General features: G+C 32.0%; 1 protein-coding gene across 2 annotated transcripts; it reads left to right on the top strand.

Moving 5' to 3' along the window:
* The first annotated feature begins 898 nt into the window (after window positions 1–898).
* Window positions 899–10,536, top strand: LOC130451240 (protein BCL9 homolog). 2 transcript variants are annotated; one of them, XM_056790134.1, is made up of 4 exons: window positions 899–2,945; window positions 3,864–4,098; window positions 8,218–8,399; window positions 8,752–10,536. In XM_056790134.1, exons 1-4 carry the CDS (start codon window positions 1,322–1,324, stop codon window positions 10,161–10,163), a joined length of 3,453 nt encoding a protein of 1,150 aa, XP_056646112.1. In that variant the 5' UTR covers window positions 899–1,321; the 3' UTR covers window positions 10,164–10,536. The 2 variants fall into 2 exon arrangements, with proteins under 2 accessions (XP_056646112.1, XP_056646113.1); XM_056790135.1 differs by having other exon boundaries at window positions 913–2,945; window positions 3,867–4,098.
* The last annotated feature ends 2,158 nt before the right edge of the window (window positions 10,537–12,694 follow it).

Below are 12,694 nucleotides of genomic sequence, written 5' to 3' on the forward strand. Positions count from 1 at the left end.
TATATTATTTTAGTTATCAGCGTGTTTTATACAGATAAAAAGATAATTCAAATTACATATATATATAACCTTTTAATTCATGGTACATCAAACACGAGGTCAAAACAAAATGGATGCGCTACACGTCATCTCCCGACCCCCTCTTCTTAATAATACATTTTGAGTAACCGGTATTTCATTGACCATGAAGTGTATTTTTTGTCATAGTATTGAAAAAATGTAAAACGGGGTCAAAATTAACATGTCTTTTGTTAATAATGGTGAGCTGGATGGATATGAATAATTAACCAATCTTGTACAGTGTTGTCACAAGAAAAATACTAAAAAAATTATCAATACTGTGTAGCTAACTTTATTATTAATATGGATCTGGTACATTATTTATTATGAAAAGACATTTAAATTTGAAGAAACTAATGCAGGGCTTTTAATGATCAAATTTGTATTGTATATACTCAACCACACAATGGCAACATTACAACAATGAATCATCCTACAGATTGCTATAATTGAATCAAAAATAGATTTGTGAAATTGCAGTAGAGGGCGATATGATACAATCCATTCCTAAGAACATTTGGATTCAGTCACATGAATTAGAATTCAAGAAACAATTTTTATTCATATAATTTATGAATGTAGAATTCTATTTCTATGATACAATTACTAGGAAATTTGATGTCAAATATTAAGTTTTCATAATTTCAAATGAATGTTATTAAAAAAATGCATTTATATTTTGATCTTGTTGTTACCATTACAAATATTACAAATACTAGTTGTTTATTATTTCATTTTTGCAAGAAATTTGAGCAATAAAATTTTTAGTGGATTTCTTTTCGAAGATTTAGTAGGGACTTTTGTGTTTCATTATTGGCAACAGACCGTTCATTTTATCAGTTGGTAGCAGCGTGTATGGACAGTTTGGCATTTTGTGATGTGAGGATTTTTGTTGAAAGTTTTTTTAATGGAATAATACACAAATCCTTAAAAGCAATTGATGTCGTTTAGAAGCTTTTATAATAATAACTTCAAATACAAAGAAACAGATTACTATGCAATGTCTTGGAGACCCAGAATAGCCTGTATGCGTCCCTTCAAATTTGGTTAAGAGATGAAAATAAAAAATGATGGAATGCAAATAAAAACATTAGAACATATGTGATGTGAAACATAATTTAGTGCTATTAAAATAAAAGGAATGACTATAAATAAATAGTGTTGATCTCAATAGATTATAATACTGGTAAAAGACTTGATAAGTGAATGGTAGTAGTGTTAGTGCAACATGAAAGGAAGGGGTATGTGATAAAAGTGCGAAATGATCAAGGAAAAACCCGAAAAAAGTTCGGATACAACAAAAGATGAAGCTGGCAGTTCAGATAAGGAAACTGCTAGCACAGAAGTACGAGTTAAGAAAGAGGATGAGACTACCGTTAAAAAAGAACCTTGTGCGGGACCTATTACTAAAAACGGGGGTATTGTTGGTTCAACGAATACAGGTTCCTTACAGACAACACTGGATCGAAAACCTGAAATACATTCAGAGGACTCATTAAGTGTTCCCAGTACTGACAATAGTTCACTGCCCCTTAAACAAGAAGATTGTATAGATGGGGAGTTAGGAGGAGATGCATTTGGACTGGGGTTGCCTACTACTGGAGGTAGTTCACATCCACAACCTCCAGAAGGAGTGCAACCCCTAGTTAGTAATGTTATAAGTAAGCAACCTAATTCTATGGAAGTAAACTATATGCAACAACAAAGCCAGATCTTTGTATTTTCTACCATGTTGGCCAATTCAGGTGCAGATGAAGTACTGCAAGGTAGATATCCATCAATAATTGCTTATCATTGTGCCCAACCTGGTACTAAGAAGTACTTGGAGAAAAACCCACTTAAGGTAACCCAGTTTAATAGACAAAATCCAGCACAGTGGCTTTCAAACATTGCAATGATGAAAAATAAAAGTTGTACAAGAAGCCCAGGACTTGGGCCAAAACCTCCCACTACTTTAGTAGATAATTTTCTGGGACCTGACCCATTAGATGATATGGTAGGTTTGGATGAAACAAATATACCATGGGATACAAAAAATAATCACTTAGAAGGTTTAGATGCTGCCGTTTCTAATGGATTACCTGATGTGGTGCCTGATATGGATGCTTGCAGTCCTTCCTTAGCAAATGTTCAACCCTCACTGCAGGGTGTCAAAGTGCCTGACGAGAATCTCACCCCCCAACAACGGCAACACCGAGAAGTACAATTGGCAACAATAAGGAAAATGCAACAAATGTTATTTCCTGAAAGTCAAAGTATAGATGGAGTGCCTAGTGGAGGGAGTGCCGGAGGTGGAAATGGTCCTGGGGCAGGAAACAATGGACCTCCTGATCCAACTATTCCTTCAGGAGCTGCAGCACCCCCTGGTGGTGGGCAATCAGAATGGCAAAAGTTACATCAATTTTATGATGATCCTAAAAGAAAACAAGGTCCTGGTCCTGTAGTTCCAGTGGGTCCAGTAAGTGGTGGTAGTACTGGTCCAAATATGCCAGTGGGAAGTGGGGGACCAACAGTAATGCCTAGAGGTGTTCCTGGGCCAGGGCCGAGATTACAAGGACCTCCTCCTCCATATCACCAAACACCTCGTTCAGCCAGTGTTCCCATAGCATTACAAAGTCCTAATCCTACATCTCCTAATAATCCTACTTCTAATTTATCTTTACCATCACCTAGAGCTTCATCAGCTCTAAATTCGCCTGCAGATCCAAATAGACCTTTTGGATTAAGTAGGCATATGAGTACTGGACAAAGCCCTACCTCACAAGATTCTCCCTCTGCACCAAGACTTAATCATAGTAACCCTAGTACACCTTTATCATCACATCACCTGTCTCCCAGTGTAACTAGTAGTAGTACTGAACCAATTTCTACCCATCAGTCTACAGGTGAGTAAATATATTCTAATAAAAAATTATTTTCAATATCTGTATATATATTTGGTTTAAAAAATAAATGTAAATGTGGGAACTATAAATATCTGTGTAATAATCATTTAAAGAACTTTTAATTATTTGTCAGCTATTTTTTGGTTTAGTGGTCATATCATGATGTAATTGCTTGTAATATTATATTACTGTTGTTTCATCCTAATTGTGTCTTTGAAGCTATTACTTAAAGACTAACAATAACAATTCAAGTTATATGTATGTTTAAATTTACTTAGTTAACAGGCAAAATAATGCACCTGTCATAAAAATGAACATAAACATTTGTTAGTATATCTAGCCACAAAAATTTTGTGATGGTTTTTTAGGATATATCCTTTTAAATTTATAACGAAGCAGATGCAATTCGTTTTCATATCAAAAAGTATACGTTTTCATTTATCTAAGAGTTTAGTTAAAATTTCCAATAATTTAATGATTTATCTATTTCAATAGGACTAAATGTAATTAGTATATAGCCCAGTAAGTCTTAAGAATTTACCATCTGTATGATTAAAATTAACTATATAATTTCAAACAACATGCTTACAAATACCCTTATATATATAGATTCTTTTCTAAAATAATATAAGGTGAAAAAGCCTTTAATAGCTCATAATAGTTTTAGGAGAAAACAACCTATTTTGATATACATTTTCAAGTTATCAATGGGAGTTAATACAGTAAAACAATTCATAAAATTAAATTGAAAATTTTGATCCAATACTTAGTTTACATGATTTTAATTCATTTGAACGTTTGAAGGGACTCTATCCTATTATATACATTTTATAAAAGACCTAACATTTAATAATTTATAAAACAATATATTTATAAGAAGGGTTGAAATTAGGTAAGGACTGTAGTTTTTTATTTCAGTAGATGGCATGTTTGGTAGAACTTTGCAATCCATGGCACAACAAAAACAACAAATTAGTACTTCAACCACCTCCTGTGCAACAACACCAACATCAGGTGTTGGTAAAGAACCAAACCTCATGCCTGTACCTTCCCCACAACAAATACAGTATCTTAACACATTTGAAGGGCAAGAACTGATAATCCAGAAGCAGCCAAATACAAGTTTAAAAGAAGGAAACATCATATCACCTCCGTAAGTTACTTCTTTTATATAAAATATTTGATTTAATCATTCAAAAAAGAACTGTTTATATTCAGAATTGCTTTGATAATATCTGTAGTACGAGCTCTGAATTAATTTCAAAACGGTTTAGTTACTTTTCATTTCTGAATAAATTAAAAGGTTATCATTATGATTATTGTTTAACCAATATCTATGGCTTTAGATTTTCAATAATATTAATTATGTCCAGATTTAAAAATTGTTATATTTATAAAATAATTACTTTTAAATATTTTCAACCCTAATAGTTTTTAAAACCAAATATACACACATACATAAAGAAACAATTTTAGATTACACATTAAATATGGTGGTATTAAGTTGGGACTCTTTTTTATGTATATTATTAATCATTATTTTTTGTTACTGATAACTATTTCTCGAGGAACGTAGAATTATGACAGTCTATAACTATTGTTGGAAAAACATATTCTTAAAGTAATTATCAATTACTGCTTGTATACTTTGTATTAAATTGGCTCAAATATTTTTTTTGGAAATGAATTTGCAGTCCTTAGTTCGAACACAAAATATTCATTTTACTTTAATCTCATTTATAATATAATTTGCTAAAAAAATTGGCATGTGTTTAATTCATAAAATTCTATTTGTTCTATTTATATATTTAAGTCTAAACATGTTCACTAAAATAGATCTATTTCAATACGTTTCCCATATTACTTAAGATTCCCCAATAGATAACCCATATTGTTAAATAGAATATTTAATTACCCAAAGGTTAAATTAAAATCCGATTTGAAAACATGAAATGTGCCCCTTATGAATAAAAAATTGTTTAACTTATTAAAACTTTAAAATTCATTAAATATTTATCAATTTCAGTAATTGCTATTGGTTATTAATTAACAAGATTAACTTTGTTTTTTTTAAGTATACATGTATGAAAAAAAATAATGTGAGCTAAGTTAATTCTATTATCTTTTTTTTTGTTATATTAGTACTTGTGCTTCTAATATGCAGGGTGTTTCTAAATTCATACGACATCATTTAGGAGGTTATTACTCTTATGAAATTAATATGAGTCTTTCCTATAACAAAATTTACTCAGACCACCTCTTTCCAAGATATCACCCTTAAAAGGTAATGACTAAAGTTGATTTTCTATTTTTTTTTTCTAAACATGTATGGCAATCCAGCATTTATTGTGAATTGTAATACATTTTACATCTTAACTGTTACAAGTTTTTTCTTTACAGCTATTGGTTTTGGAAAAAACATAATATACAAACACTAAAAAATATTTTAAATAAAAAAATTTTTGGAGTTATAGTTTTATTTCATTTCATAAAACTATAACTTTAAAAAAAGTTTTGATATGAAATAAAGTAAGGGTTGCTCTTTTCACACCCGTATAATGTAACAGGAATATTGAAAATATAAGTACCCGTGGTTAGTCCTTTGCGGCTGCACGAAAATAATTCAATTCATAATTTCAAGTTTCTACTACTACTACTACTAAAATTTAATTTTAGTCACCACCTGTTCAAGGTGATATCTCGGAAAGGGGTGAGCTGAGGTCATGTTTTTACTTACACTGTTAAAAGTTCTATTCTTTTTTCAATTTGAATTTAACCCAAGAGGTTATGGGCCCAGATTTACGTGAACTGTAGGAGTTGAATTTTATGGATGTGCCTTAATCAAGTTTGTTTTGTGAACCGGTGTGTGACTGTGTGATAGTTGATCATGAGCACGTCAGGATCATTTGATTTCAAGGCTTCTATTGAGAAACTGGAGAATCGGAGCAACTGGTAGGAAAAGGCAAATCACCTTATTGCTGAAGCATCAAAAGGTTTTCGATGTCGTTTTTGGTATATTGACTGCTGATGGTTCCAATAAGGATGAATTCGAAACCAAGAACTCGCTTGCTCAGCTCTTTTTTGTGAATACGCTGAATGCTAGCAACTCACATCTTTTTGCGAAACGGCCAAGGATATTTGATCCAAGTTGAGTTCTGTGTATGAGCTGAGTTCAAGTCATAGATTAGATAGGCTTCTTTGATCTTTTTTTTTATGGAATCATGAATGCTCAGGATGGAATTGTCAATCATGTTGCACGCCTTCAGCGTGATTTCAATGAGCTAAATGTCAAATTGAATTAATATTGTTGGAGCAGATCAATAATGGTTAAATAATTAAATGCATTAATGTTGATATAGTTTTAAATTATTACTTGCTAGTTTTATAACACTGTAAAAGGTGAAAGCGACTATTTTACAATATATATTTTTTAATAACTAGTAATCAACTAATATTACCTTTAATCAATCGATATCCCTACATAAAAAAGGGGATGACCTAATGTGTGAAAACTACAGCGCAATAAGCTTATCCTCATTTGGTTTAAAAGATATACGAGAGCCATAAGGAAATACATTGAGTGAATAGAGTGCATTAAGAAAAGGAAAACAAACAATAGATAACATATACATATTAAGGAGCTTAATATAAAGAACGAATGGCATTACATTTATCGATTAAGAGACAAAGAAATGTATGGTGCCGTATGAAAAAAAAAGGAAAATATGAAAACATATAAGAGAGAAGGTTTGAATAAATGGAAGCAGAACGAGAGAGTTTAGGATGGAGAAGGGGGTAAAACAAGGAGACAATATTTGAGTTCTTTTGTCCATACTAATAATAAAAAGAATGATAAAAACAATAAAACAGAAAAACTGTAAATTGGCTGCAGGAACGTAAGACCGGTAAAAATAGACGGATTAGTATATGAAGACGATATAGTAATAGAAGTAGATAAATTAATATTGGAAAATGGATAAAGACAATACAAAAAGAATTGAGAAGTATATATATAAAAAATGCAAAAGAATGGTGGTATATGAAAAAAGGATTAATTTAATAATGAAAGGACAAAGAATAGATTTGATCAATATTACAAATGAATGAAGTATCAAAGGATTGGTAAGAGGGACAAAAATGGATACAAGGAGAATGAAAACTAGAGAAAAATAAAACCCTATACTCTGAGGCTTAAAAAGAATTATAAAGAAGAAGATTAACTTTAACCTTTTTAGTAGGCTTATTATGAGGATCAAATCTAAAATGGATTATCACATTAATTTTTATTAGTGGTTAATTATATCTATAATCTATTCTACAAGAAAAATTGGTTCTCATGAACAAATTTTTATATTTTAACATCATGTCTTCTATACATATACAAACAATTTTGGTTTTTATAGTTAGTGTTTTATAGTTTAGTTTTTATAGTTTTAGTAGATTGAAGCCGAATTTATAAAAATATTTTGTTTTCTGTTTTTTAACTATATCTATAAACGAGTTATTTTAGGCCAGTTATGCTATATCTTAGGTTTTTTTGAAACAATGTTCATAGTTAATCCTGTGAAAAGCAATTATCATCAAAGTCACTCATTTTACTTTTAAAAATCTATATATGGTTTATAGATTTTTGTTTATTGGCTTCAATTATTGACAGCCAATAGACCAATTAAGACAAAAATAGCAAGAAATAATTAATAAAATTCACACTTCATACATTACTAAAATTAGGTAAGGTTTGAAGTGAAAGCACAATGGATAATAATCCATTTTCTATGCTACGTTTAAAATAATAACAGGAATATAAAATATAATTTTATTATAATGGAATTACATTTTATATACTATTTAATACCTCGTGGCTGTTTTGTTGCACTTTATTCAGTTACTTATCAATTAGTTCGACTAATTTTGTATAAATATAATTTTGTTGCTAACAAGGTAGTAAGATTTGTGACCTCTATATATATATATCATTCTCCTTTTCCTCATTAAAAAGGTTGATATTTCTCCTTCGTTCAAAAATACTCTCATTATCACAGTTGTCAATTATCTCATTTCTCGTAATTTTTGTTTAGATGAATCAAATTTGTATTACCTTATGAGAATCATATTACTGATAAAAGTAGGCATCAAACTATTATAATAATAATAATAATTTATTTATCACCATTATCTATGTATTATTTTTATAAATAACACTATTCTGGTTATTCTCTTTTTAAATAATAATAAATGAAGACTTCCATGAATAATATAGCATTTTTTTCAGAGTCATACCTACAACAATGGACAGTGGTTTTCCAGTTACAACGCCAGATCTTCCACATTCAAGGGTCTCAGGTCCAAACACTCCTACCTCAATTGATGTAGGTCCCCGATTTCCTCCCACCCCTTCGGAGGGATGTCGCTTCCAGATACCCAGTCCTCATACACCCACTGCCGTAACAGCAGGTGAGTTCAATTAACATATTTTTACTGAGGGCCACTGTTTTGTTTTATTCGACCAGATCTTTACTGTAAACAGTTTAGATGTGCGAATTATCTTTAACAGAAAAGTGTCTAAAAAAATACTGCAACACAAACCTAAAAAAATCATTGAATTAAATGTCTAAAGCTAACTTTCTAATCCCTATGCCCCCAATATGATCACACAATTTAAATGATATTTAGCGACTTTGAAGTAAGTACTGACTGTGTGGAGGAGATACTGGTATAAAAACAAAACAAATACAAAAAGTTTTTGATATATTAGCTACCGCTATACTTCATTATAGAAATTTAATGAAATTTTTATATTTTTTAGGTGATAAGCAACCTCAACGACTTGCTGGAGCTCCAGGTTTAAGTCCACAAACTGTTCCTGGTCCAAATTCGGATCCATTGAAAACTGATTTATTTCCAACTCCAAGTCCGCACATGATGGATGTACCGAGGTTTCCAGGACCAAATGCTTCTCCAGGTGCTAAAATGGGAGGAGGTTTTGTCAATTTATCACCTCAAGCCAAACCGTTGGATATGCCTAATTACGGATGTGTTAGAGGAGACAATGTTCCTTTAAATCCTAACTGCACAAGTACGATGTCTGGTAATCCTAAAGTATCGCATTTTGATCCGATTTCTTCATTGGCCCAAATGAGTCAACAGTTAACCAACAGTGTAGCAAGTTCTCTGAATGGTCAGGGAAATCAAGGTCCTCCAATGATGAGTTTTGGTTCACCCTCAATGCATATGATGGACATGGGCGGATGCCATGGAATGAACGATATGGATCAAGGTGCAGGAGGTATGATGGGCATGCCAATGCAAGGTCCTCCCCACGGATTTCATCCAAATTCTCCGATGGGACCCATACGCTCTCTTTCGCCTAAACTTTCAGGTGCCTTTCCAAATCATATGCCTATGCCGAGGATGATGGGACGCCCCCCAGGGCCAAATCCTTATAATGGAGCGAATGTCCAAGTCAAGCCTAATGCACCAAATACTATACAGTATTTACCGGCAAAATCTCAAGTAGGACAGGCTCCTGCTCCAAGAGGACCACCTATTGTAGATTTTCTGGCACGTCTTGCGACTCCTATGAATATGATGGAATCTAAAATGCAATCACAAAATATGCAATATTTCTCTTCTTGTGGTCCCAATAATGGACCTATGCAAGGTGGTCCGATGCCTCCACATATGGGACATATGGAAGGACCTATGTCTCAGGACGGAGGAATGGGTCCAATGAGTATGAGTAGTCATATGGGCAACGGACCTGGACCTATAGGTGGTCCAATGGGTGGAAATATGGGAATGCCATCGGGTATGATACCCATGATGAGAGGTCCTATGAGACCACCAATGGGTATGAGAATGCCACAGATGGTTTTCAATGGACCACCTGGAGGTCCAGATCCAATGTTCAATCCCGGCCCTAATATGGGTAATCCATCTGCGCAAATGTTTGTTAGCGGACCCAAAGGCAGTCCAATGGGTATGGGCGCCCCAGATGCCAGTCAACCTCTTCCTCCTTCAATGGGACAAAATAATAGCTTTAAAAGTTCACCTTTTGTGTGTCCTACAACAGCTGATCCCAACTATGCACAACAGTTTCACAACTTCCAGCAACAATTATATGCTACTGGTACTCGCAGTCAAATGGGCGGACAGACAATGGGTCCTGGTCCCGGACCGCCACATATGCAACAGCCTCCTTACTACAATCCCAAATAGCAAATATGGTGCTGAGGGTATGAATCAGAGAATTTTGTTTTATTTTTGATATTACTAATGAGTAATCCGGCAATAATAAAATGTGAGATTGAGTTGTATATTAAGTGTTACGCATCGAATTCAAGTGCAGTTAAAGGTCGTGTAAAAAGTTGCCTGCCTGAAGGCTCAGTTCGCCTAAATACTTAATGCTATTCTGGATTTGTATATTTGCCATAAATCAACTAGAAAGACTTAGTAATAATAATTAAGTGTTGGACTTGCTTTAGTCCTTTTAAAGACGGAGGTTTCACTATTGCTCATTAATTTGTTTCTATCCTGTTATTCGTTTATTGTACATTTTATGAGTATGATAACAATAAAATTCTATATTATATATTATGTTCTCTTATTATTGTTTCTTCAATAATAATCATCATAAAAAAGTACATTTATATGTACTGAATATGTTATATTAGTTTGTTTAATTTATTGTAAGTCAAATTTTAACGGTAAGGATATTATTAAATTACTTTCAATATAATTTGTTTAGAAAATCCGAATTAACTAAAACATTCATGTTCCTAATTCCTACAATACCCATGAAAAATCAAGTTTCAGATTAAGAAATAAACAACAGTGGATATTGAAAAATTACATGATAATTGCACTTTATATATTTTCTACTTAACCCATCTATGACAAGGTTGGAAATAATTTATCTAAAAAACGAAAATACTTCTCACAATATTTACTGTAGAATTGGCAATGTTTATTTAATATAAAGAGTAAATTAATAATATTTATCCAATGTTCAAAAATTAAATTGGTTCATGAGAATAATTGCATTGAAACAGTTTCAAAATTCCTATAGAACACTACTCCACATGAAAATTTATATCAGGAGACTTTAGTTACCAAATAACTTTTGAAAATTGGGTTCCTGGTCATACAAGAATCAAGAACCAATACACTTGCCAGAAAAGGAGTATAAATGCATTTAATTGGCTCGGACGACGAAATGCTCCTATAAGAGTTTTGGAATAACAAGAGAATTAAAAAGGAGGTATCTTTCGGGGTTTAAGTACTACAAAAACATTGAAATCACTCCATCAAAAAGTATTGGTTTCCTTGCAATGAGCATCCAATGAGATTAGCTCTAGTAAAAACTAACGAGTGTAGATTCCGTGGGGAGCAGAATGAAAATGTAGGTCACCAGTTGTAGAAAAGCACGTCATTGGAGGCATACTTAAGGAATGCTTCGAGAAAAAAAAGGAGTTAATTATGAAACTGGAAAAGGGAGCACAAAAAACAGAAATTTCAATATTATATTTAAGGGTCCTATACTTGAGATATTTTCATTTACATAATCATATACCCATTACGTAAATATATTATTATTGTATTCCAAATAAATTTTTTTGTAATACATGCTCTCGTTTATGGATTTTTTCGAAAAATTAGTACTTTTTTTCATATTGATTTCTATAAAAGTTGAGCCTTATCAGGAATTTATAGCTAAGAATAATGATAACTGCCTTTCAGGTAATTGGGAAACACAACTGCATATAAATTGTTCACATTAATTATTAAAATCTACATGTTCCCAACTTATCATTGAAATACTCTGTATAATAATTGAATAAATGCAATCACATTGCTGGCTCTGGTATTTAACATTATTAGCATTGGTCAAGAAACTTATTTTATTATTGATGATCTACCTTCAATTTTAAAGAAAAAAATATATCTTTCTATTCTAAAATGGAATAGAGACAACTAGCTGAGATGATTGCAGAGTCTCTTGCTATCACATGCTTTGTTTGGACTACTCGCTGTACAAATATTAAAATCTGTTTTAAACAGGTTTGAAAGGAAATTGGAAAACGTTTTCAGATATATGTGTTGGTCCCTAGAAATTTTAGACAACTGAGAAATATTTGTGCGTAGAGGGACATTTTTTCGCACATTTTGATCAAAAGCCAGTTATGACAATAAGTGATCTATGTCATAAACTTTAACAGTAGGAGTTGATATGAAGGTCAAACATTAATAGCCAAAGCTAGAGACACAGATTATTAGCTCAAGAAATCGTTTCTCATGGATATAGGTAATAGCAACTTAGTAGTTTGTAGAACATAGAAATGTCAAGTTTAAAAAGGCTTTAAATCTGGAAATATCGAAGAATTTTATTAGCATGGAATTCTATAATTTAAAGTGTTTAAGTTAAATAAAGTTAAAATCAGACTCCTGCCAAACATGCATGGTTGCGAGCATCATAGGCTTCATTTTTGCTTATGACTCGAACTCAGCTTTAGTTCATCATTAACTTTTATCTGTAAGGTCAAAAATATGTAAAAACTATTATCAAACTTTCAGGCTTAATGTATTGAACATATCCAAGCAAAATTGTCTAGTTTACTAACAAGACATTCATAATTTTAACAAATAAAAACTTTTTTTTTTAATAATTGAAACAAGAAAATAGAAAAGTTTTGAAATAGATAACTTAACTCCAATTTTAAGCTCTGCTGTGAATTCTTTTCCTACAGAAG

This window comes from Diorhabda sublineata, chromosome X (assembly GCF_026230105.1).
Source record: "Diorhabda sublineata isolate icDioSubl1.1 chromosome X, icDioSubl1.1, whole genome shotgun sequence".
In the NCBI taxonomy this organism is placed as follows: domain Eukaryota; kingdom Metazoa; phylum Arthropoda; class Insecta; order Coleoptera; family Chrysomelidae; genus Diorhabda; species Diorhabda sublineata.